The following is a 26,250-nucleotide window of genomic DNA, read 5'->3' as shown; positions in this document are numbered from 1 at the left end:
GCCACTCGGGAGGCCGAGGCAGGAGAATCACTTGAACCTGGGAGGCAGAGGTTGCAGTGAGCTGAGACTGCGCCATTGTGCTCCAGCCTGGGTGACAAAGCAAGACTCCATCTCAAAAAAAAAAAAATTGCAAAGAAGGGAACACACTGGAGATTCTTTTTTGTATGTATATTTAAAATGTGTACAACTAGAAAACATTCATCAGGGACCCTGCTAAATGCTGGAGCAGGGCTTGTGGGGTGGGGGTTTGCTGCTGTGGTGGCCATGCCTGCATCTTGGCTGACTTTGGTCCATGCTTGTGACCTTGTAATTAAACCATTGAATGGTTATAGGTACCGCCCCTGGCCTGTGGGACAGTCTCTGATGGGGCCGCCCTGCTCTCTCAGGTGCTGGGAGCAAGACACCAGCACAGCGCAGGTGCTCCTGACAGCGTTTAGAGCCCCCCAGCGCCTCTGCCTCGAGCGCCGGTTTGCTTGTGCTCAGACGATGCCCTGTCCGCAGCCAGTCACCTGGTTTAGCTTTAGATTTGTATGTTGGTGACAGTTTCCATCTTGACCTCAAATCAAAATAGCACCAACAGTAGTGAGGGACTCTTCAGGCATTAAAGGCACGTTCTGCAGTAAAAAGACTGCATTTAACTCATGGGCCTTCATGAGAGTTGGCGGAAAATAACCCCAGCCCACATAGAACATTAACTCATTTAACTTGGTGGTCAGCACTGGTTGCATTTTATTTAACACTATACTACCGAGGACCTGTATTAGCCAATTTAAAAACTTCAAAATAGGGCACCCTGGCCAACGGGCGGCGCGGCTGCCTGGCCCGCCTGCTGGCTCTGCCGGTCCCTGGCCGTGTCTAACGAGATGCCTGTGTTGCCGAAGGTTGGGAAAAGTGGAAACATTCCAGCAGGCACGACTGTGGACACGAAAATCACCCACCCCACCGAGTTCGACTTCTACCTGTGTAGTCACGCTGGCATCCAGGTAAGGCCGGGAGTCCTCTTTGGACAGAGTGTTGGCTGTCTGCCGTGTCATCCCCACATTCAGCAAACACTTGCGCTCTGGCTGGCATGTGGGATGTGGTGTGAGGGGCCCACACAGGCAGTACCAGGGAACCGGGGAGCCCAGGCTGTGCCAGGCGCTGGGGTGGGGAGAGGGGTCTGGGGCGGGGGGGGGGGCGTCAGCATGGGCCTCCCAGAAGAAGGAAGTCCCATTTGGTAGGGCTGAGGAGCAGGGAGCACCAAGGGCCTTGGGGAGCCGGGGGTGTGGTGTGGCTGGAGCTTGGTGGGATCTGAGCAGGAATGAGGCGCTGGGGCTGCCGTGGGGTGGCAGCTAGAAGGCCACTGGGAAGCTGCTGTAGGGGCCACATGGGGCAGCCTCATGTCGATTCACGAGCACTTGGCGCAGTCAGCCTTGCCGTCCCCTCCTTGCGCAATCACTGGCCAGGGCCAGGCTCCAGCCAAGGACTGGGTGCTCCGAGAAGGTTGCCATGGTGTTGGTTATCACCCCGAGGCTCTTCTGGGTTCCTTCATGAGGGGCCCCCCATCTGGCCCAAGGCGATTCTTGTGAGCACTGACAGGAGCAGGAACACCTGTGGCAGGAGCTGCCCCTCCCCAGCTCTGCAGAGCCTCGCCCTGGGGCAGGAGGAACCTTAGTCACGTGCCGTCCCTGCCTGCAGAGAGCTTGATCAGAGGGGCTTTTGGTTTTTGAAAGTATAAGTAAGGACTTGAATATCTCTTCCTAAAGGATTTGAACCCTAGAGTTTGAGGATTTGCTGTGAACTTTGTACGTACCTTTAATATTCCAATGGAAATATTTAAAAATGTCACGTCGTTCACATGCCTGACAGAAGGAATAGGGGCTGGTGAACCGTGGCCTGTGGGCCGGGTCCAGCCTGCAGCCCGGGAGCTGAGAGTGGGTTTTGCTGTTCGAAGGGTTGTTGAGAAGCAGGCGATGGAGTGCGTGCAGGGTTTGTGGCACTTCTTGGTGCAAAGCGCCTGTCCCAGTGTTGGCTTGCTTTGCCAGGGCTGGCGAGATGGGCCTGGGGCTGTGCCCTGCCTGCGTGTGCCCTCTGTTCCGTCTTCCCTCCTGGTGGGGGAGCCTCACCCACCAGGGCCTCCCGGGCGTGTTTCCTGGGCAAACTCTTCTCCCTGAACTTTCTACCCAAAATCTTTCTAACGGGGGATGCTTCTCTGGTGAGCTATTTATGGCCCAAGGCTGCCACTGCTGCTGTGTCCTTAGCAGACCCATGGAGACAGATGCCCTCACTCCCCTGGGTCCCTGTGACAGCCACCAGTCACACGTCAGGAAGGGGTGCCAGAGCGTGTGCAGTGGAGCATCAGGGACAAACGTTCCACTGCCCACCAGCACCAGGGGCCTCGGCACAGGGCTAGACACAGAGCAGGTGGCAGGGACTGTGCTGGACAGGTTGTTGTCGGAAGGGCCTGGGAGGCTGGCAGGTGGAGCAGGCGGTGAGGCGGGCAGGCAGGCAGAGGTGGCCACAGAGAGGCCTGCAGTCAGCAGCTGGTGCTGCTTTCATTTCAAAGGATCTCCAACCTCAGGAGGTGTGTAAAATGGTACTCACGTTCACACTCTCACTTCTACAATGTTAGTACTAATGTGTAATTTTTGTTTTGTTTTGTTTTTTTTTAGACAGTCTCACTCTGTCACCCAGGCTGGAGTGCAGTGGCGCGTACTCAGCTCACTGCAGCCTCTGCCTCCTGGGTTCCAGCGATTCTCATGCCTCAGCCTCCTGGGTAGCTGGGATTACAGGCACACGCATCCACACATGGCTAATTTTTGTATTTTTAGTAGAGACAGGGTTTCGCCATGTTGGCCAGGCTGGTCTCGAACTCCTGACCTCAGGTGATCTGCCCGCCTCGGCCTCCCAAAGTGCTGGGATTACAGGCATGAGGCACTGCACCTGGCCTAATGTATAACTTTTATTAGAGGTCTTTTTCTTGCCATTATAAATCAATTATATAAAACGTAAGATACGCAAATGGCACTGTCCTTGTTATGTCCACTTTCAATATTGCTTTATATTTTTTTTTTTTTTTTTTTTTTTTTTTGGAGACGGAGTCTCACTCTGTCCCCTAGGCTGGAGTGCAGTGGCGCAATCTCGACTCACTGCAAGCTCTGCCTCCCGGGTTCATGCCATTCCCTGGCCTCAGCCTCCCGAGTAGCTGGGACTACAGATGCCCGCCACCACGCCCGGCTAATTTTTTGTATTTTTAGTAGAGACGGGGTTTCACCCTGTTAGCCAGGATGGTCTTGATCTTCTGACCTCGTGGTCTGCCCGCCTCTGCCTCCCAAAGTGCTGTGATTACAGGTGTGAGCCACCGAGCCCAGCCTGCTTTATATCTTTGCTATGATTTTTCTGTGTGTAAATAAATGTATACAGTTTTACAAATATGGGGCCATTTACTACATGTAGTTATGATGCTTTTTTTTTTTTTTTTTTTGAGATAGAGGAGTCTCTGTTGCCCAGGCTGGAGCGCAGTGGCGTGATCTCGGCTCACCTTAACCTCCACCTCCCGGGTTCAAGCGATTCTCCTGCCTCAGTCTCCCAAGTAGCTGGGACTACAGGCGTGTGCCACAATTGCCTAGCTAATTTTTTTGTATTTTTAGTAGAGACAGGGTTTCACTATGTTGGCCAGGCTGGACTTGAACTCCTGACCTCGTGATCTGCCCGCCTTGGCCTCCCAAAGTGCTGGGATTACAGGCGTGAGCCTCCGCGTCTGGACTATGATGCATTTTTAATAATACAAATATAAATCTTCCACAGTATCTTTTTAAAGATTTTATGCAAGTCCAACTGTCCAATCTTCTGGTTTGCTTTTAGGGGACAAGCAGGCCTTCGCACTATCACGTCCTCTGGGATGACAATCGTTTCTCCTCTGATGAGCTGCAGATCCTAACCTACCAGCTGTGTCACACTTACGTGCGCTGCACACGCTCCGTGTCCATCCCAGCGCCAGCATACTATGCCCACCTGGTGGCCTTCCGGGCCAGGTACCACCTGGTGGATAAGGAACATGACAGGTGAGTGGCATGCCTGGCTGGAGGTCACAGCAGGGGTAGTTTTTGCCACGGGTATTGGCAGCTGCTTTTCCAGAAGGGGAAGGGGCAGGGCCGCAGCGGCTGGAGCCGGTGCCCCAGAAGGCCTGTTAGTGGCATGGCCGTCAGCGTGGGACTCTCCCCTCCGCCAGGTTCCCACCGTGCCACCTCGACTTAGTGATCGACGCACCGCCTCATCGTGCATTAAGGCTGCACATTCTCATTCTCTCTCTCTCATCCCTGCAGTGCTGAAGGAAGCCATACCTCTGGGCAGAGTAACGGGCGAGACCACCAAGCACTGGCCAAGGCGGTCCAGGTTCACCAAGACACTCTGCGCACCATGTACTTTGCTTGACATGTTTTAGTGTTTAGCGATTGTGTACCGAGTGGGATTCATGAGACCAGCTACACTCAGACCAACAGATGGCCAGCCCTTCCGTGACAGCCAGCATCGAACATGAGACGTCATTGATTTTATGAGATTCTCCGTTTTCCAGAATGCCTTCCGTCCCAGATTTCAAACTTGGATTTTGAACTGCAGACCTGTATGAGAACCCAGTGTCATAGGAAATATGGTTTGCTAAAATCTATAAGCTGCTTATTAAAATAGAGTCCCGTGCATCCTAAAAATCTCCTAAAACCAGTCTATGAACTCAGGGCTTTAAAACATTTTTAATTTATTTGGTCATTCAATTTACTTGTTTTTAATACATGATTCTCTATGAAATTGATGGGCTCAAACTAGCTGTGAATCTTCTGAGAGTGAAAGCGACACAAAACACAAGTGTGGTTTTAAAGCCTTGAACATTCTGATGTTGTCACTAAAGTTGATTTCCAGGCGATGCTCGCGTGCCCCGGCGTGGCTCACCCAAGTTCCTCGACTGAGGGCCGGTGGCCATGCAGAGGCGTCCGCAGGTGCCGTGTTCTGCCAGCACCGCCCTTCACCCGGCCTGAGCTAAGGAGCAGTGGCAGAAGGTGGGCCCCGTGTGTTTACAGCATTTCCAGGTCCAGAGAGGTTGGCAGACAAGTGCCATTTTAATAAAAAATGTATTTAAAAAAAGAAAAAAGACAATATACTGACAGTCTAATCATCAGATTTGTCCTATAGGACTGTGACATTTATTTTCCAAAGTTTTTAAAGAATACGGGTCTGTGGTGATAAATACAGTACAATCCTTTTTCACTGTTGTCTTTAATGTAAGAGAAAAATATATATATCTGGTTTGCAGTATTAATGTGATAGATAGATGCTGTTTTTTCATTTTATTGACTATGGGGTGCTTCTGTGATCTGTTTAGCATATCGAGAGTGTTCTGGAGCCTGGAGATGGGACCGCCTCTCAGTTCTTAGTGCTTACAGACGGGAATATGCAATTGACTTAATGTGACAGCAACCCTCTTCCCCCCGTGGAGACTGTGCAGCGTGTACCCATGGGAGGGGCGGATGTGCCCTCCGCGCCGCTCGCCACCCTCCCTGCCGCCTCGTCCCCATGTGTCACTCACTCAGCTGATGAAGCACAAGTGGAAATTATTTATTCTTGCATTGCTGGGAAACATTGATGTGTCGGGACTCACTCCTCTCCGTGTGCGCTTTTGTCAGATGACTTTCATAGATGTATGCACTGAGATTTCGTAGAAAGCTGTCGGTGGTGGCTCTGCTGGGCGTGAGGCCGTCGGTCACAGCGAAGGAGCCTGCCCGGCCCTGGGAGGCCCCAGGATAGCAGGGCCAGCAGAGGGCATGGGCCATTCTTCTGGGGTTTGCATTTGGGCCCCAGACGTGGGTTTGCCAATCTAGAAACTGTTGCACTAAGAGTGACACCACGGACGATTTTGAAGGCTAACAACAGACAACTCTGTGCTGAGTGGGCTTTTTGTCTCTGTACACAGTTTTAGTAAGACTCAAATCCATGTTCCGTGTAGAGGTGTCAGGAAGGAGGCGAGCCTCCCCTAGTGCTGCTGTGCGCTCCGTAGGTCCCCTCTTCCCGCTGCTGTTCCCTCCCCGGCCCTGCGCGACACTTACCTCGGCACTGTGGTGGAGTGGGGTGCCAAAGGAGCTGCCTCCTGCTGAGTGGCACCCCTCCACCTTTGTGCTCAGCTGCTTTGGAGGCAGCAGGAGGGGCAGCAAACCGCAGGTGGGGGGTCTCCGGATACCTCGCCTGGATATTGGCGGCAATGACAAAGGGATGACTATTATTTGTGAAGATGTGTACTCAGAGTGGTGTGTGTGTGTGTGTGTGTGTGTGTGTGTGTGCACGCGTGTGTCCCTGTGTGTGTGTGTCTTATTAATGGCATTAGTCTCTTCTGGCTGTATTTTTTTTTTTTTTATCTTTTTAAATGACAGAAGCTCCCACTCTAAGAAATGGCAGTTCCTTTTGTTTTATTGGCAAGTGGCACTTTCTCCTGTTTTCAGAAGGATACAGACATGCTCGTAGCTTAAATTAACAGATGCATTCAAGCTAAGGAGGGAATCTTGTGACTAATAACTTTTCAAATCTGAAATTAGATTAGTTTCCAGCCATTTATAGAATCATCTGGAACCATGTGTCTCAAAGGTGTGTTTCTTCCACCTGCATCAGACTGTCTGGGGGATGGTGGTTCTTGTTTAAAATGCAGATTTGTGGGCCTGCTGCCACCTCCTGCGTGCGGTGCTTCAGGGCTGGCCCGGGCATCTGTGTCTAAGCGATGGTCTGCAGCCCTGGGCTCCCTGGGGTCTGAGGACCCAGCTCTGGCGGCACCCGGCAGGGAGGAGGTGCTTCCTGAGCGGATGCCTGAGACAGACTGGGCTGGCAGAAGAGTAGGACTACAATTTTTTTTTTTTTTTAATCATTTTGAAGGAAAACTTTCATTTTTAGTGGGCCAGAGTACTTGGAGAAGGGTACTTTTTTATAGCCCTATGCTTGTTTTATAAAACTTTTAATACTAAAAACATTAATAGACCAAACATCTCCAGCTGCACACCTTTGTACATGTCTGATGATTCAGAGTTTAAATGGCTGTAGTTACAATTTCTCAGGTAAACAATTGTTTTCTCCAATTTTTACCAATCCCTGCATTATTAGGATAAATTTTGAGACAGTGTAAAACCTCAAAGTACAGTAGGGTAAGTCCCAGTCCTGTTCACATGAAAGCCAGAGGTGGCCCCTTCCCGGCATCTGATCGTCTGATCATGTGGGTGCCTGCGGCCCCGCCATCCTTCCCTGTCCACTGCTGCCCCCCTGGGTCTGTTAAGATTTGAGGGGTGCCCACTCGCTGGCTTTGTCCCCATCCCACTGTTAAGTAAGGTGTGCCTTGCTTTAAGCAAACTGAATGTGAAAATTACGTTGTAGAAGTCTGGGTTTGTTTAAAAGAAAAACTGGGATTTTATCTCATCTCTTTAAAAGAGGTCTCCCAATTCGATTCCTATACTGGGACTCTTCCTGGTATATTTTTACATGTTCACTTTTTAAAAACATTGATGTACTCCCATCCTTTTACCACTACCCTATCACATTTGACAAGTTCTTGCTGTAATGACGAAGCAATTAACGAACACCCGGGGAGCAGTGGAAAGCTGCCCTCGTGTGTGAGAGCCCTTCGGTGACGCAAAGCCACCATCCTGTTGTTTGTGTGTCCTAAGCTCAGATTTTCCTGGTTTGGATAAATTTTGTAAAACTGGGCATAGCTGTACTTTTAGAAAGGGATTGTTTTCCATAGGTTTTGGTTTTCTCTGGTTCAAGCAGTCTTTACATGCACCTTTTTACTGCACATCAGGGTCTCCCTTTTCTTTTCAGGATGATGTCGCTTTTCGGTGGTGGTCTCACACTCCTTTGAATGAATGTTTGCACTCTAGAACCACAAATGATGCGTGACCATTGTACAGCTTGCCCAAGAGGGAACTGTTGGAAGCAGGCAGTGACCTCCACGCTGTTTGTTTGAGGCTGTCCTAAACTGCTATCACTAATGTTTACCCCGGTGACTGAGTGCCCATTAGAACAGATCATGTCATTTCAGTTCCTGTAGTGGGGTTAGTAGGTGGGGGGTTTTATTGTTGTTGTTATTTGTTACTTTTATTGCTGTTAAATGCAAATATTGCTATTTATTTTTTCCTTTCTGCTCTGGTTTGGTTTGGCCGACACAGATATTCCAGTGCATGTGGTACCTAATGGATATGATAGAAATTATTTCCCCAACTTTTATAAATTACCTAATGTTTACCTTCAAGTTTGCTGGATGATTTATTTTTGAAAGCCACAAATGTGATTTTTCTGGATGAATTCTTTTTCTTATATATGCAGCAATGTAATTTTACATTGACCTGTGGGGTGGTTTAAATTTTATTTTTACAAGGCAGTTTTTCAGTCAAATTATATATTTGATACAATATGCTAAGGATAGACCGGCCACACGTCAGGCAGCCGGGACACCGGAGTGTCCCCAGGAGGCCTTTGGGGCTGGGGCGGCTTCTCGGCTGCTCGTGCTGGTCGCCCGTGGCTTTGTTCCCTGCGCCTCTGGGAACTGGATGAGTCCTTCGGCGGGACTGTGACCCGCTGGACACTTGAAAGGATTTTTCATGGGCATTTTCCTACACATAAGGCAGTTCCGTTAGGAGGAGCTTTAGAAGTCGACATAATCCAGATAGTGGACAATCCCAGTGGCCCAGACAAGCCATACGACATTTTCCTGTGACCTCTCTCTGACCCATCTCTCACGCTCATGAGAAAAGGAATGTACAATAAACAGAAACAAACTTCCTCAGTGCCCATGCACCTCACTTGCAGAACGCGAGTATTTTATTTATGTTTGAAGCCCTTCCCCAAAGTGACCAAGTTGTTGCGCCCTAGCTGCCGTGCCAGCAGTCTCGTCCGCTGTGACGCTTTTCGGTGCGGACGCAGTGCACCTGTGACTTTGTCATGGGGGTGCCCCTGTTACACACACACACACACACATGCTGACTCTTTTTTGTGAGGAAAATCTTCGACTCAAAATAATTGCACTGATTTTTTGAGACAACTTCTTTTTACGATGTCCCACTTCGCATCTGCTGTACTTGTTTGAGATGATTGTAAATAGATTTATGGTAGGAGAAGTGATATGAATGCAACACGTGGCTCTGTTGTGGAGACACTGCCTCGTATTCAGTATTATGTGTTAGAGCTATGTGGACTTAACTCTGTTCCACCCTTTAGCTTCGTGTCTGTTGACCATTTATGAAGGACAAGTTCGCCTCATTTTCTTTTTCTTCTGAAGGGAAGTTCTAGATCTATTACTAGGAGAACATGGTCTCTCGGTGCCTGATGATTTAGTCCTAAGCAGACTCGTTGCAGTCTCATGAACACTGTTGTGGTCTGTTTGATTGCTCGTCGCTTACCATGGCTCTCCAAAGCATGGTCCTTGAGTTCCACCTAGCCTGGGACAGTCCGGACAGGAGGCATCTGCTCCGCCCGCTACTAGGACGCGAGGGCCTCCTCGCGTCTCTGTGGTCAGAGTCATTTTAAAGCCATGAGGTCACTGTCGTGTCAAAGCTGTCATTTGTGCCTGTTATTTTGCTGGAGTAGCAGCGTGCGCTGTAGCTCCCATGTGTCACTCTGTGGTCAGGCTACCCTGTGTCACACCCAGCAAGAAGTTTTTCAGCCCCAGACCAGTCTGTGTGTGTGTCCGAGTCACACCAGTGCCATTACGGTGCCCTCGCTTATGCTTCTTTCAGTATGTTTTGCCATGTTATTGTCTAAAGTGAATGTATTGGCTTAGCCAAATCACTACAGAAGGTGGTTCCTAAATACCTTTTAGTTAAAAAAAAAAAATGCAGATAAAGGCTACCTCCGAATTCTCAATAGATTCATCATGTTTGCTCTTAAGTGTAGCTGTCCACACTGAAAACAGCCAATATGTTGCCTGAATAAACTGAATTGTGAATATCTATCTGTTCAGTTCTGGCTTGAAAATGTGTGTGCCATACTGTGACCCACGGGCAGCCCCTCCTCCTCTGCTGTGTCAGGTGGACCAGGGTCACCTCTGTGCTGCACAGCTTTGAGATTCTAGGATCCTACGGTCGGCACGAATGGCATGGGAGGGTTCTCTGCACAGGACGGCATGCTGACCTGTAGGCTGGCAGGAGCCTGCGCAGGTATGGCAGAATCTTGAAACAGTCTGTGTCCTGCCTGGCTTTTCACTTTCCTGTTTAATATAAGAAAGCACTTTTTTTTCTGCTTTACCTACGAATGGGTTGAAAATGGCCTCCTCTGTCCTCTCCTCTCTTTTATACACTCTGTAAAATCACAAAGGTGCTTCAACACCGACTGTCGTGCAAATAATACATTTAAAATAGTTACATGGTTTCAAGGACAATGCAGGACGTAATTGGCCTTTGACTTGGGGACCTCGGGTTACTCTCACTCCCTACTGCAAACAAACTAAGGATTGAAAGCAAAGCATTCTGTTCAAATCCAGGGCCCTTTGTTTGAAAAGAACACAGGGCCCACAGCTGGTGTTTTGAAGTAGAAGTTCCCACTAGTGGCGCAGTGGACTGTCTGATGCTGACTTGCAGGAAGTCGGTCCTGGGAGGCTCTGAACACCCCTCCCTGTGATTAACCACTTTGCTGTCAGAAATGTCATTTTCCCCTACACTGTGCTATGGGCCCGGGCCTCCTTCGCTTCTTTCTTTGGGTTCCATATGTTCCCCGATCTTCAGGTTAGCGCTCGCCCCAATTTCTCCATGAGTTTACTTCTGAGTTGACAGGCGATGGTCTGACAGTTGGAGGCGTCTGGGTGTTTGGAGGTGGCCCCGCTGTCATGTTGGCTGCTCATCAGACATTGAGTTTGGCCCCGGCGGTTCTACTACGTCACTACCTGGAAGCAGTTGCCTTTAACACCCTGCTGTTTGGGGTTTCGATGCTTTTTATGCTACGTTGCGTGCTTTCATTCCGGAAGAGCTAAGTGTCCTTTGCAGTCTCAGAATGTTTTGTAATTCTGCCACCAGGCTGTTCCATGCGGACAGACCTCAAGAGGCTTGGGACCTCGTGGGTGTCCCACTGCCTGCTGGCCCAGGGTACAGGCTGCCTGGGTCCGCTGGGCTGGTCTTGGGGTGTCAGAATCTGGTCCAGGGTGTTTCGAGGGGACACTGCACAGCTGCTTGCCCCTCGACTCAGTCATGGGAGCTGCAGCACGCAGATCCACCGCAAGCTTCCTGCACGCACATCTCCGGAATGCCGCACTGGGCCCTCCCACCATCTTCGCGTTTGTGAGAATTTACTCAGAAGTGAGAGAATTGAAGATTCCTGGTGCTTTTGTTAACACGTTTCTATCTTATTGGTTGGTGTGGAAATGTTAGATGTGTTGTTAGGTCTTTAAATGCCGTGGGTGGTATGACTAAAGGGTTAAGTCCTCACCTTACCCCCCAACCCCCTTTTGGGGAGTAGGAAGAGGCTGGATTATCTCCTATTTAAAACCTCCTTGGATTTAAGTAGTTCAGAGTTAAAGCTAAAACACCAAATATTAACTCTCCCCCAAGTGTCTCCAGGAACTGGACGTTGGGGCCATTCTCATTCAGTTCTTTCTGCAGCTTCAAGGTCCTTAAAATGAGTGAGTTGATCCCAAGAACACCCCACAGCACCAACTAGCAGGGCACAGTGCAGGCGACTTCATAGATCGGGGTGCTCGTGTAGGGGTCCGGGGCTCCTTTGAACTCTGGGAGTTGTGTGCGCAGTCTTGGGTGGGAGATGGCAGGTCCCTCTGTCCCAAGAAGCTGGTGGTGCCAAGGCCTTCCTCTGTCTCCGTCGGTGCCAGCCTGATCGCATTCTGGAAGACCCAGTCTCAGACTCTGTGCCTTTAAAGTCCAGTCCTCAGTGTCCTTTCAGAATCATGTTGGGGCTGCGTTTCTCTGGGGAACTAAGCCTGTGCCATTCCACAAGGCAGGCGTGGACCTCCAGCCTTGGAAGCTTTCTTTCCGCTCCTCAGCCCCTGACTTGTAAACTGTGATGCCATGCAGTCTGGAGCCGCGGGGGACGCACTTGGTCTCATTGAGGAAAACAGTTGGTTCCAGTCGTGTGGTTTCTCCCATACCCTGACCAAGTCCACCTCTGCCAGGATTGCAGGAGATTGGTGCAAGACCCATCTCTTATGTGTTGACCATGGCCATCAGCAAAGCCTGGTGGTCTTGTTCTCATAGTCACTCGAGAAGAATATTTATTGTAATGGAAGTAGATTTTTTAAAAAGGAATTGGAATCCTGTCTTTGTAGAATGTGTGTGAAGTCCTCAGCTGTAAGGTGCTATTCAGTCCTGTGACCCTTATTTTGGAATGCTCTTCATTACTGTTGCTCTGTTTTGTGACTTCCTGGGAAACCGCTTACTTTGGTGTGGTGTCACCTTGAGCTGTGCACATAGGACACCAGTTTTGACTTACCTAACAGGCAGTTTTTATCTCTAGCTTTTTCAAGCCAGGTATTGAGCAGTTTCTTGGCCAATGGCCTGAGAAACCACCTTTCCCTATCAAGGGGTGATTTTATTGATTATAAGTGGGGAAGTAATCCCATGTACTTATTTCTTAAATACCTAGAAAGTTCTTCTTGGTGACTCCTCTTGGCCCTCTCCTCTTTCTCCCCCAACCCACCATCCTGAAAGGCAAGGAATGGCCTCTCCCTCCGCAGAGGCAAAGGCTGCGGAGGGAGCACTGTGGCGGCAATCCCAGTTCCTCTTCAAAGCCAAACAGACAGGCGCGACTCAAATCCTACACGATGGAGGGTGGCGTTGCGTTGCAATTCCAGGCCTGAGTTTGATAGTGGATTTTAATGTAGTTGTTAAAGGTATGAATTCATGTTTTATAACTGTAGAGGCAAGCAAGTTTTTATTTTTTAAAAAGTTTTGAGAGAATAATTTATAAGTTTCTGTGCAGCAAAGTGGCTAATTACTCATTAAATACAGGAAAAGAATGTAGTATCTAAATCCAGCTTTTTCTTACCTCTGGTACACTTCAGATTACTTACCTAATACATATTGAGGGGTTTTAACCCTTAGTTTTATCAATTTTTCTAGTTTTATTTTATTTTTATAAAATAATTGAAAAAGAACCAAAAATGAATTCAAAAGTTCCATAGATGGATTTTTGCCCCTTCTTAATTTTCCCCCACAATGAAAACATTTTAGAAGACATTTTGAATCAAAATGTATTATGACCATTGAAAGTTCTCTATTTTCTAAGAAGCTGAGCAGCTCCAAGGGCCTCGTTTCAGGTGGTACTCTATGTATTGTCTATGGGCTTGTTTCTACCTGTACAGTGGAACCACGTGACCATGTCTTGTGCTTGCAATATAGAAACCACGGAGTGCTGTTTTGTGAATTGACAGTTTCTGTATAAACTCTTATTTATATACATTGGCCTCTCTGTATGATTTTCTATTTGCTACATGAATTGTAAAATTAATTATAAAATTATAGTACCTGCTAAATACAATTCTGAGGCTTCATGTCATTGTCTTTAGTTGAATACCATGCTGTGTGTCTTGAAAATGTCCACGCTTGCATGATGCTAGGTGGCAATGCCACTTCAAGCCTTAATCAGATGTTAAATTTGTGAGTTTCAGAGTATGCAAAAATATTAGGCAGAGTGAGTGTAAACTGTTCAGATCAAGATGCTGTATCATAATTCAAGTTATTTTTTCTGGAGTTAAAGGGAAGCATTCAGTGATACACCTCTCTCTCTTTTTCTCTCTCTTTCTCCCCCCCACCCCCCGCCCCGTCTCTCTTTCTCTCTCTTGTCTAGCTTGGCTATGGCCATAGCTTGATGAAAATGGACCATTGTGCATTTCTGTGACAGTCAAGAAGACCTGTTCTAAAAGTCTTGCGACTTTTTCAGGGTTTTTTTTTTTGTTTTTTTTTTTTTAATGTTTCTTTTTTTTCTTTCCCCTCCAGTCTGAGATTTCTGTGTGGCTGATGGAGAGTGTAATTTGGGCGTAGGTCTTATTTGCAAACCTGCTCATGTTCTAAGCTTTCTTCAGGTAGTACCACCTGTCATCGCTTCTGCATATGATTTAAATGGATTTTTGTTTTTATAAAAGTATCTATCATAAATTTAGAGATAAAATGGAGGGGACCCAGCTTTCTTTACAATGTGGATCTACCTCAGTTAAACAGTTGGGTGCTATTACTAAGTCTGTCAAATTAAATTGGAAAAAGTAACCAAACAGTGAGATACAACTCCACATGAAACTTGAAATTGTAATTTCCGTTTATTTAATGATATTTTTATTTATTTGTGCCTTTTATGTTGAACCCCAATGCATTGAAAAAAATCAGTATGAAACAGTACGTATTTTATTTATATTACAGGTGGGGAGAAAAGTCCAATTGGTCATGGAATTTGATAGACTTTTCCCCAGCCATAGACTTTTCCCCAGTGTATTATAATCCCGACTGCCCCCTGTGAAAAGAAAACAAAATGTCCAAGAGCAAATTTAACATTTTACAAACAATAAAGTCCAAACTCCTCTATGCACATATTTATAGGTTATGACTTCATTTTCTGTGCCAGTGAAGGGGTGGCCAGAAAAAAATTCCCAAGTACCCTCATCATTGCTTTTCTAGCCATTCATGCCCCCTCTTCCTCTGGCACATTTTCTAAGAGTTTATTTCATAAGCAGCAAACGGACTGTTGTCGATTTCATCTCTCCTGACCTACCTGGTGGAGGTGCTAATGGCCATGGACAGAAAGGGGCGAGCCAGAGCTCGTGGCTTTGTGGAGGCAGAGGCCTGCATTCAGCAGCGGCCCTGTGTGCCTGTAAATTAGGAAGGCTTTCTGACAGGTAAGAAAATGAGACAGGTTGATGACTTACCATGCTTTTATATTTGGCAGTTTACAATTCTAGACTTTTCCTACTATGGCGATCTTTTTTTACTTAATTCTTTGGAGGTAACAATATTTTGGAGTCTTAAGAATTTGATTTTATACCGATAAGAAATAAAAATTAGGGATCTTTCCTGTAGTATATAGTTTTACTATTTTAAAGAGATCTCTGAATTTTACAAAAGAACCAACATTCCTTAATGGCAGAACTTTGAAAGTTGATTTGGGAGGCTTTTTGCTGCAGGATCTCAAAAATAAAAAGAGAGAGAGATGATTCTCCTTAAATGTTTTTAATTTTCTAACTTCCATCAGGTTGATACTTAAGCTCTATTTTGTAAAGAGTAAATCATCCTTTAGTATGCTGCATAAGATGATCAGCATTCTTGCACTTTCTCAGTAATAAGACGTGCCAGGCAATTGGCTCCCCAGGACGCATTGTGTTTTTAACCTAACGAGAGGACTTTGGGGCAGGTGATTAAATTTATATAGGTACCTCAAGAAAAAGAACCTGAATATGCTGCATTTTCTTTCTTTAGCTTTTACATGTAGCATTTTGTTTTGCTTTTGTTATTTTTGTTTAGATATATGCTTTTTGGACCCCAATAGACTGTTGAAAGAAATTTAAAAATTACTCTTGTAGGGATGTAGTATCCTTAAAAAATAAAAATAAAAAAATTTAAAAAAAAATTGCTGCAATATCTGGCTCGAAGGTTGCCCTATATTAGAATAATACTTTAGCCAAATACACCCGAGGAGGCAGACACTATGTTTATAAGCAGACAATAATGTTCTGAATCCTTCCTGTTCATGCTGCTTTCTTAATTCGTTTCTCCATGTCATCAAGAGGTTGGATAACTTATTTCTAAGCTCAAGGTTAAAAATCATGTTACCTTTTTTTTTCCCCCCCCCAACACAGACCTCAGAAAAATTGCGATTGAGGAAGTAGCATGATCCTAAATGTGTTGCTGAAATCAGGCAGCCTGAGCCTCTGGTCTCTCCAGAGAGCCCGTCTTCACGTTTCTCTATTCCTCAGCACTCACCCGAAACTGAACAGATGGGGAGTGGTCTTGATTGTCAAGATAAAACTGGTGAAGAAAGCTAAATGCTGAGAAACTGAGCATCTAGTGTCGTGTTTAAGCTTAGCTGGGTCCTTTCTAGTTTGTTTTTACAGCTTACTAGGTTAAGTAGTTTGCACTATTTTTGCAATAAATTCATGGAAAACCTAACAGTTACTTGTTTTGTTTCTTACTGTGTGTATATAAACTAATACTAAAAGTTTGGCATAGTGTTTTTTCACCTCCTTACATAACCCTTAACATGCACAGAATGCTGTAAAGCTGATAAAATATGATGTGAATGATATTTTATAAAGTTATTTTGTATGGTGTCAATTTTGTTTTGCCTCATAGTATGTCAGCAAAAAATTAAATAAAAGTGCTCCTATTTACAGCTGCCTCTTCCAAAAATCTTCAATTCCTCACCTACTTCTTTAGGCACTTCCTTCTGCACAGGTTATGATTCCAGTTCCCGAGGCAGAAGCATGCCTTCAGGGATGAAGTCCAGAGCCCTGTTCCACAAACAGGGGGCTGTTCCTTGAAGAATGTACTTGGCAGAGCTGGGCATTACCCGAGGATTTGGGTTTGGGGGATGAGAACGACACGCATCAGTTGGACTAGTGGGAAGAGCCATGGTGTCTCAGATAGTTGGCTGTTTCTGCTCTTGCAGCATGAGAAAGGATCAAGAAGCCATTCAGCTAAGCCCGTCACGAGCAAGGTCCTGAGTTCTGTGTTGAGTGTGGGAACCTGAGCTGGCACCGTCCTGGTTCTCAGCCTGGCCAGCCACTTTGCTACTCTGTCCTGGCTAGGTTTACGTACATTGGCGCTGCTCTCAAATCCCTGGTGGCCTCACCCTGAGGTGGGCTGTTTCTGACTTCTGCTGTCTATACTGAGAAGATGATGTTCTGGGAAAGGAAAATGGGGCTTTTCCTTTTTTTTTTTTTTTTTTTTGTCACCCAGGCTGGAGTGCAGTGGTGCAATCTCAGCTCACTGCAACCTCTGCCTCCCGGGTTCAAGTGATTCTCCCACCTAAGCCTCCCGAGTAGCTGGGACTACGGGCCTGCGCCACCACCATGCCCGGCTAACTAACTTTTGTATTTTAGTAGAGACAGGGTTTCATCATGTTGGCCAGGCTGATCTTGAACTCCTGACCTCAGGTGATCTGCCCGCCTCGGCCTCCCAAAGTACTGGGATGACAGGTGTGAGCCACCGTGCCTGGCTGGGCTTTTCCTTTTCTTAAGAAAGCCCCAAAATGGCAGCAAATCCCTAGGCTGTACATCACTGCTGAGGCAGGCCAAGATTTTGTCCTTATTTCAAGTTTCCAAATTTTAAGAACAATGTTATAAAAGAATGTGAAAATTCAGATAAAGAACTTCTCTAGTCACAACACATAGGTAATTAACATTCTGATCTATCTTGTTCCGCAGTCTTATTTTTTTAAACAAAAATGAAGATTTACTTTTTTCTTAATGTATCTATCTAGAACCCTTTACTACTACTTAGTATACAAAGCACCTCTGTGCCCACTGGCCCTGGGACATGCTAGTCAAAATCGGACGAATACACAGAAACTCATCTACAGCAATATACTCGCTTGATGTGGCCTTTGTTAGTTATATTCTCGCTATTTCACCATCATTTACTGAATGGCCAGAAGCAGTAATGATTTAACACTTGCAACCAGGAGCAAAAGATTCATCTTCATAAAATCATTTTGATAATCTGACAGCAGTATGCAAGGTGGAACGAGGAAAGGCTGTAGGCACTGTGAGGAAACCACTTAGGAAGCTACTGTAACAACCTGGCACCCGGTTCAAGGAGGAACCGAAAGGGTGAGTGTTCCCTGAATGATCGGATATCAAACACTTATGGTGCCTTAAGAATGCTTCAGGCTGGGTGCAGTGGCTCATGCCTGTAATCCCAGCACTTTCAGAGGCCGAGGTGGGTGGATCACTTGAGGTCAGGAGTTCAAGACCAGCCTGGCCATTAGGGTAAAACCCCATCTCTACTAAGAATACAAAAATTAGCCGGGCATGGTGGCACGCACCTGTAGTCCCAGCTACTCGAGAGGCTGAGGCAGGAGAATCACTTGAACCTGGGAGGCGGAGGTTGCAGTGAGCCGAGATCGTGCTATTGCACTCCAGCCTGGGTGACAGAGCAAGACTCAGTCTCGAAAAAAAAAAAAGATGCTATTAAGAGAATGAAAAGTGGCTGGGAGAAAATGTTTGCAAATCTCCTATCAGGCAAGTAACTTGTATTAAGAATATATAAATCTCTCAAAACTCAACAAAAACTGACATGCATTTTTGTAGAGGCTGCAGAGCCACTGGAACTCACTACTGGTGGGACTGCAAAATGGCACAGCCACTTTGGAAAACATTTTGGCAGTTTCTTATAAACTTTTGTATCCCATTCCACTCATAAGCATATACCAAAGTAAAATGAAATCCTATGTTCACACAAAACCTGTACACAGGCCATGCAGTGGCTCACACCTGTAATCCCAGCACTTTGGGAGGCTGAGGTGGGCGGGTCACTTGATTGAGCACAGGAGTTCAAAACCAGCCTGGCCAACATGGCGAAAACCCATCTCTACTAAAAATACAAAAATTTGCCAGGTGTGGTGGTGGGTGCCTGTAACCCTAGCTACTCAGGAGGCTGAGGCAGGAGGATGGCTTGAACCTAGGTAGGAGAGGTTGCAATGAGCCAAGATCGCGCCACTGCACACCGCCCTGGGCAGCAGAGTTTGTGAGACTCCCATCTCAAAAAACAAAAACAAAAAACCCTATACACAAATACTTATAGGGCCTTATTAATTATAGTCATCAAGGCCAGGTGTGGTGGCTTATGCCTATAATCCCATCACTGGGAGGCCGAGGTGGGCGGATCATTTGATGTTGGGAGTTCGAGACCAGCCTGGCCAATACGGTGAAACCCCATCTCTACTAAAAGTACAAAAAAATGAGCTAAGTGTGGTGACGCCGTGCCCATAATCCCAGCTACTCAGGAGGCTGAGACACAAGAATCACTTGAACCCAGGAAGCGCAAGTTGCAGTAAGCCATGATCATGCCACTGCACTCCAGCCTGAGTGGCAGAGTGAGACCCTGTCAAAAAAAAAAAAATTACAATCATCAAAACTAGAAACAATCTAAATGGGTAACTATCCATATACCTGGAAAATGGATAAACAGATACATCCATACAATGGAATCCTACTCAGCAATATAAAGGAATGGACTGCTGGTACCTGTGACAACACGGATGAATCTCAAATGCATTCTGCTAAACAGAAGAACTGCAGACTCAAATGCTACATACTGAATGATTCCGTTTATATGACATTCTGGAAAAGACAGGCCAGCAAACTCTGGTCTGTAAGCAAAATCAAGTCATTCTTTAATGGCACATAAGCTAACAAGTATTTACTTTATTAAATGGTTGGAGAAAACAATATTTCGTGACACATGAAAATTACACAAAACTCAAGTTTCAGTTTGCAGAAATAAAGCTCTATTGAAACACAGCCACCTGCATTCCTTCATATATTAATCACCTGGCTGCTTTCGTACTACAACAGCTGAGTTTAACACCAGCAACAGAAACTATAAAAGCCCACAAAGCTTGAACTATTTATTGCATGGCCCTTTCCAGAAAAAAATTTGCTGACACCTGCTATAGGGACAGAGAATAGCTTGACGGTTGCCAGGGTAAAAGGTGGGGAAGGAGTTGACCACAGGGGAATTTACTGGAGAGTGATATAGTTGTTAATTGTGGTAGTGGTGATGACTTGACTGCATTTGCCAAAATTCAGAACTGTACACCAGAAAGTAGATTTTAAAATATTTTATTTTAAAATAAATGTTAATGAACAAGAGGGACAGAAAACACCAGTGGTTGGTAGGGGTCAAGAGAAGAGACTAAATACAGGGAACAGAGGGGAATGTCCTGGGTGACAGAACTGTCCTATTGATTGGTTACAAAACTATGTATTTGTCAAAATTCACAGACTAGACACTAAAAAGGGTGATTTTACTGAATGTAAATCATAAACTTTTTTATTTTTAAAAAACAAACAGATAATGAAGGCCAGGCATGGTGGCTCACGCCTGTAATCCCGGCACTCTGGGAGGCCAAGGCAGGTGGATCACTTGAGGTTAGGAGTTTGAGACCAGCCTGACCAACATGGTGAACCCCGTCTCTACTAAAAATACAAAAATAGGTTGGGCATGGTGGCACACGCCTGTAATCCCAGCTACTCGGGAGGATGAGGCAGGAGAATCACTTGAACCTGGGAGGCAGAGGTTGCAGTGAGCTGAGACAGCGCCACTGCAATCCAGCCTGGGCAACTGAGTGAGAATCTGTCTTAAAAAAAAAAAAAAGATAATGAATTGAGAGGAGCCAAACATTTACCCTAAGTGGAAAAAAAAAATTGGGCTTATGATAGGTTTTCTCTTATAGACAGTAAAAAGAAGTGCCAAGAATTTAAAGCAAAGAACAGTAAGATGAGAGAGATCTTCAATATACAAAATGTTTCAAAATTTTTTTTTAGTACAACATGCTTATACAAGAGGTAAGACTTATTTTTGTATTTGATTTGATAATTTGACTTGGAATTTTTCTGTGGGAATAAAAGTGTTAGAATGCTTATTTTTAAATTTCTCAAAATTTGCAGGCAGTAAGCAAGGCCTTAAAGCCATAGAGGGCTCTAAAACTAGTTCCATAAGGCATTTTACTGTAAAAATATATATAGATCTTTAATAGGAAAGTATATTTCTTTACAGTAGAAAAATATCTGAACAGTCAACTTTTCTTAAGACAAAAATTCAGGTCGGGCGCGGTGGCTCAAGCCTGTAATCCCAGCACTTTGGGAGGCCGAGGTGGGTGGATCACGAGGTCAGGAGATGGAGATCGTCCTGGCTAACAGGGTGAAACCCCGTCTCTACTAAAAATGCCAAAAAATTAGCCGGGCGTGGTGGCGGGCGCCTGTAGTCCCAGCTACTCAGGAGGCTGAGGCAGGAGAATGGCGTGAACCCGGGAGACGGAGCTTGCAGTGAGCGGAGGTTGCGCCACTGCAGTCCAGCCTGGGCGACAGAGCAAGACTCCGTCTCAAAAAAAAAAAAAAAAGACAAAAATTCAAATGCAACATACTACCTATAAACTATAAATTTAGCTAAAACTGAATCGAGCTGTTTATAAGAACTGATTCCAAAATATACGAATTTACGTAACTGATATGTAGAAGCTCTTCAAAATCGACTGTAAGTTGAAAAGTTAAAATTGGCCTTGCCTCTGCAGTTTGGAGCTGCAATGGCTGCCGGTATCGGCTGTTTTCTTGCTGCCTGAGCTGCAGGGTGGGCCTGTCAAGGAGGGGCTGCTGTCTGGGTCGCTTTCCCTCTGGCTGTTTGTGGCGTAGGTGCATGAGGTGCTCAATCTCGGCCTGGAAAGAATACCTCGAAAGCATACCACGCACTGGAAGTCTGTGAAGAAGTGAAGACGCTAAAAGCGGGCAGTGCTGTGTTTACTTAGAGACAGTGGAGCGGGTCCAGGGCCGTCCTCGCCAGGCTGGTTTCTAAAGCACTTTTTTGGTTTAGGAGTCAGCTTCATCATGGTCACTTTCATTATCATTGTCATTCTCCTCATCTTCTTCCCTCTTTTCCTCTTTAAGCATTTTCAGGTATTTACTAGCTAAAATCTTCTTTGGTAATATATCTTAAAAACATAAAGCGTACATCAGCAATTGGTTATGGTAGACTATGAACACAGCAATGCACATTTCAAAATGTACTAGTTCCTGCTTTGACCTCTGTAAGAGGTTCCAAAACAAGATGAAATTCAGGCTACATTTCTGGGTAAAATATCAAAGAAACTAGCATTGTCTCCTAAGGAACGCTACAGGCCTCTTTCCATTCCAGTGAGTACAAACCATGGTGTCTCTATGAGCTGCTTTTATGAGCAACCCTGCCCGACTATCTGAGATAGGCGAGGCTAGCCCCCGGGTAGACTTAAGCTCTAACTACGGGCATGTAGACCCAGCCTGAGTTTTCCCTTCAGTGGCAGGAAGGGTCCCCGTATAAAGGACTGCCCAGCACACGCGGCCAACCAACATCTTGTGAATGTTGTTGGCTTCACTATTGTTCTAGGTGGACCACGTTACAAACACATTCAAACAGAGCAGACTGAAAATATCTTCCTATGACAGCTCATAGTACTTTGCGGCTTGGAAAAAGTGGCAAAAAGTCTAATTCTGTGAGAGCAGAAGGGAGGCAAGGGGTGGGGAAAGAGCTATTGATTACTCATCATTTTTTAACCAGAATGTGCCAAAGACTAAGTACCTGCAAGAAACTGAAAAGCTTCTGATTCCTGTGCAGTATTTGCTAAATCACTGTAAGTCAGTACTTTCTTTTCCTTTCCACTGCCGTGTCTGTAGGAATAGGTGGCTAGGCATTGAACAAAGAGCTCCTAAAACAAAATGAAAAATGAAAATGAAAGGTGTGCTTTGAAAATGTACCACAGAGCTTAATTTTTAAGATTACATTGTTGATTCCTTAATCAGGCTTAGAAGTATATTAAGACTTCAGATTCTCTTGGTTTCTCAAATTAAATTACAAGAAATCACTGGGAGGCCAGGCGCGGTGGCTCACGCCAGTAATACCAACACTTCGGGAGGCTGAGGCAGGCGGATCACTTGAGGTCAGGAGTTTGAGACCAGACTGGCCAACATAGTGAAACCCCATCTCTATTAAAAATGCAAAAATTAGCTGGACATGGTGGCGGGTACCTGTAATCCCAGCCAGTTGGGAGGCTGAGGCAGAAGAATCGCTTGAACCTGGGAGGTGGAGGTTGGAGGTTGCAGCACTCTAGCCTGGGCGATCAAGCAAGACTCCGCCTCAAAAAAAAAAAAAAAAAAAGAAAAAAGAAAAAAAAAATCACTGGGGAAAAGAAAAACATGAGGTCAGAAAGAAAGGCAAAGCCAGTATCAAAACTGGCAGAGAAGCAGGCATTTTCCAGAGGCTTATTTCAGATGTCTAACTTACGAAAAAGGTGAATCATAACTGTTTAATGACCAACCTCTAGAGTAAAAGAAAGAAGGGGCCGGGAGCCGTGGCTCACGCCTGTAATCCCAGCACTTTGAGAGGCCAAGATCGGCGGATCACGAAACCTTCCTGGCTAACACGGTGAAACTTCGTCTCTATTAAAAATAAAAAAAAAAAAATAAAAAAAAAAAAAAAACAAGCCGGGCGCGGTGGCTCACGCTTGTAATCCTAGCACTTTGGGAGGCCGAGGCGGGTGGATCACGAGGTCAGGAGATCGAGACCACAGTGAAACCCCGTCTCTACTAAAAATACAAAAAAATTAGCCGGGCGTGGTGGCGGGCGCCTGTAGTCCCAGCTACTCGGAGAGGCTGAGGCAGGAGAATGGCGTGAACCCGGGAGGCGGAGCTTGCAGTGAGCCAAGATCGCGCCACTGCACTCCAGCCTGGGTGAGAGAGAGAGACTCCGTCTCAAAAAAAAAGAAAAAGAAAAAAAAGAAAGCAGCAAAAAGCCATTCAAAAATTCTATTTGGCTCAGGAATACATTTTTAGTCTTTTTTTTTTTTTTTTCTGAGACGGAATCTTGCTCTGTCCCCCAGGCTGGAGTGCAGTGGCGCGATCTCGGCTCACTGCAAGCTCCGCCTCCCGGGGTTCACGCCATTCTCCTGCCTCAGCCTCCCGAGTAGCTGGGACTACAGGCGCCCGCCAACACGCCCGGCTAATTTTTTGTATTTTTAGTAGAGACGGGGTTTCACCCTGTTAGCCAGGATGGTCTCGATCTCCTGACCTCGTGATCCGCCCGCCTCGGCCTCCCAAAGTGCTGGGATTACAGGCTTGAGCCACCGCGCCCGGCCACATTTTTAGTCTTCTATTTGCATACACTGTTTCTAAGGTGGTTCACCTACAACTACAGGGACCACAGCTCACATTTTGCCAAAACTTTTCTATTCTAGGAACGGACAGACAACCCTCAGACCTAATGAAACAACCGGAACTGATCTTCTCCCTCCCATACTCCAGTTCTTTTTTTTTTTGAGATGGAGTCTCGCTCTGTCGCCCAGGCTAGAGTGCAGTGGCGCGATCTCGGCTCACTGCAAGCTCCGCCTCCCGGGTTCACGCCATTCTCCTCCCTCAGCCTCTCCGAGTAGCTGGGACTACAGGCGCCCGCCACCACGCCCCGCTAATTTTTTGTATTTTTTTTTTTTTTTAGTAGAGACAGGGTTTCACCATGTTAGCCAGGATGGTCTCGATCTCCTGACCTCGTGATCCGCCCACCTCGGCCTCCCAAAGTGCTGGGATTACATGCGTGAGCCACCGTGCCCGGCCAACACCCCAGTTCTATAAGCAGGGCCAAGTCTTCATTTTTACAGAGGCTGAACTGAGCCTTTCTCAAGGTTTTGACTTTAATGCATCTAGTTCAGTTAATAAGGGATGAGAAAGACGGGCGTGGTGGTTCACGCTGGTAATCCCAGCACTTTGGGAGGCTGAGGCAGACGGATCACCTGAGGTCAGTTCTAGACCAACTTGGGCAACATGGTGAAACCCTGTCTCTACCAAAAAATACAAAAATTAGACGAGTGTGATGGCAGGCACCTGTAATCCGAGCTACTCAGGAGGCTGAGGCAGGAGAATCATCTGAACCTGCGAGGCAGAGGTTGCAGTGAGCAAGATAGTGCCACTGCACTCCAGCCTGGGAAACTCCATCTCAAAAAATAAAATAACGGGTCAGAAGTGCCTGCATAAATCCTCATTCCTTAATACCAACAGAATGAAATTCTATAGGAAAATACAAATGTCCCCAGATGAAATGCTGAATATGCAATTACTTCCGTGGGCTCTAGGAAAACATGGCTCTGACATAAAGCGGGCAAGAAACCTGTAATTTCCCACTTCCCTTAGTTCTAGTCCAACGCTGTAGGGACATCATATACTTAACTACAAGTAGGGACTGGAAAATAGCATCCAAGACAAGCTAAAGCATTTAACTGTGTAGCTGAAACATGGCCCAGTGTCAGAACAGGAAAACATCTGGCCTAACACTATCAAGACGCAATTTTTTTAAAAAAAGACAAAATTATCTATTTTGCACCCAGGAGGATGCTAAGCAGGCTGTAAAACTAAGTTCCCTGGACTTCCTTAAATTCTGGTTGCGGGATGTGCTGCCTCTTAGACGAGGGGCCAGGTGCGGCGGGCGGAAGGGCTCGAAAGCCTCGGACCGCTGGAGCTGGCACCGCACCCGCGGGAAAAGAGCCTCAAGTCGCGGGTGAAGCGCCCGGCTGCCCCTCCCACGGGACACTGGAGGAGTTAAGGCCCTCAAAGCACGAAGCAGGCCAGTGACAAGAAAAAGGCAAGCTGGGAGTAGGGAGTCGCGGGTGAAAGAGCCCCCAAAGAACCCAAAAGAGAAGGGCGCCACTAGGCGCCGACGCCCACGGGTAGGGCCGGAAACTGGGCGCCGCACGCGACGGAGGACGGGAGCACACAGGTGGGAGGGACGAAAGGCGCGCAGAGGAACGCGGGAGCTTACGGGTTTGCCGAATGGAAGCGCGAGAGAAAGGGCGGGAGCGCAGTGGGGTGGGCGGGGCGAAGGTGCGCAGGGAAGGAAGGGGCGGGCGGAGCGAAGGAAGGCGACAAAGGGCGGGAGAGGCGCGCAGTAGGCGGGGCGAAGAAACTCGAGAACATGAGGTAGCGGCGCAGGGTGGGCGGGGCGGAGACGCACGAGAAAGTGTGGGGGCGCGCGGGCACCGAAGCGCGCGTCGGCATGGGACGGGGACAGCGGGGCGCGCGCGGGCCCAAGGGGACTGGGCAGTGCCCAGAGCCCGGCGGGGCGGGGCGCGACGGGTAAGGGCGGCCCACACCCCCGCCCTGCCCCCTCACCGTGGCCTTGGCCGTGAGCACCAACGCCTCCTGGTTGATGCTGGACACCTCCGGGGAGCTCTTCATGATGACCCGGATGCGGGATAGAGGCAGCGAGATGAGCCGCTGCTCCCCGCACTTGTCTTTGCCCACGACCACGTCCGCCATCTTCCCGCCCCTCGCGCGGGCGCCCGCAGCCGGCGGGCCCGACCGCGAAGTGGCTGCCCTGCCCGGCCAGCCGGTGGGTGCGGGGAGCCGCGCCCGCTGCCCCGTGGGAGTTGTAGTGTGGGGAGGTGCGGCCGCGAGGCCGGCAGCGGCTTGTCCTAGAAACTACGAGCTCCGTGATGCCTCGCGCGCCCAATCTGCGCATGCGCCGGCGCGCGGACACAGCCCCTGAGTGCGAGGCCCGGGGCGGAGCCAGGAACCCAGAGCCTAGTGGG

At 47.2% G+C, this 26,250-nt stretch overlaps 2 protein-coding genes across 3 annotated transcripts in view; one reads left to right on the top strand and one right to left on the bottom strand.

The window, feature by feature from the left end:
- Window positions 1-16,318, top strand: part of AGO2 (argonaute RISC catalytic component 2) — a 119,655-nt gene extending 103,337 nt beyond the window's left edge. For both annotated transcript variants that reach the window (XM_030794943.1, XM_030794944.1), the window contains exons 17-19: window positions 882-983; window positions 3,844-4,043; window positions 4,305-16,318. In XM_030794943.1, coding sequence (XP_030650803.1) covers window positions 882-983; window positions 3,844-4,043; window positions 4,305-4,413 — 411 coding nt within the window. In that variant the 3' untranslated portion in view covers window positions 4,414-16,318. The remainder of the gene's footprint in view (window positions 1-881; window positions 984-3,843; window positions 4,044-4,304) is intronic.
- A 4,735-nt stretch (window positions 16,319-21,053) lies between these two features.
- On the bottom strand, window positions 21,054-26,180 carry CHRAC1 (chromatin accessibility complex subunit 1). Its single transcript, XM_030794942.1, has 3 exons — window positions 25,832-26,180; window positions 22,260-22,386; window positions 21,054-21,636 (listed from the first exon to the last, which is right to left on the bottom strand). The coding sequence occupies exons 1-3, from the start codon at window positions 25,976-25,978 to the stop codon at window positions 21,515-21,517; spliced, it is 396 nt and encodes a 131-aa protein (XP_030650802.1). The 5' UTR covers window positions 25,979-26,180; the 3' UTR covers window positions 21,054-21,514.
- Window positions 26,181-26,250: the final 70 nt, after the last annotated feature.

Source organism: Nomascus leucogenys, chromosome 16 (genome assembly GCF_006542625.1).
Source record: "Nomascus leucogenys isolate Asia chromosome 16, Asia_NLE_v1, whole genome shotgun sequence".
NCBI classification, from domain to species: Eukaryota; Metazoa; Chordata; class Mammalia; order Primates; family Hylobatidae; genus Nomascus; species Nomascus leucogenys.
This window is presented reverse-complemented; position numbering and strand designations above follow the sequence as displayed.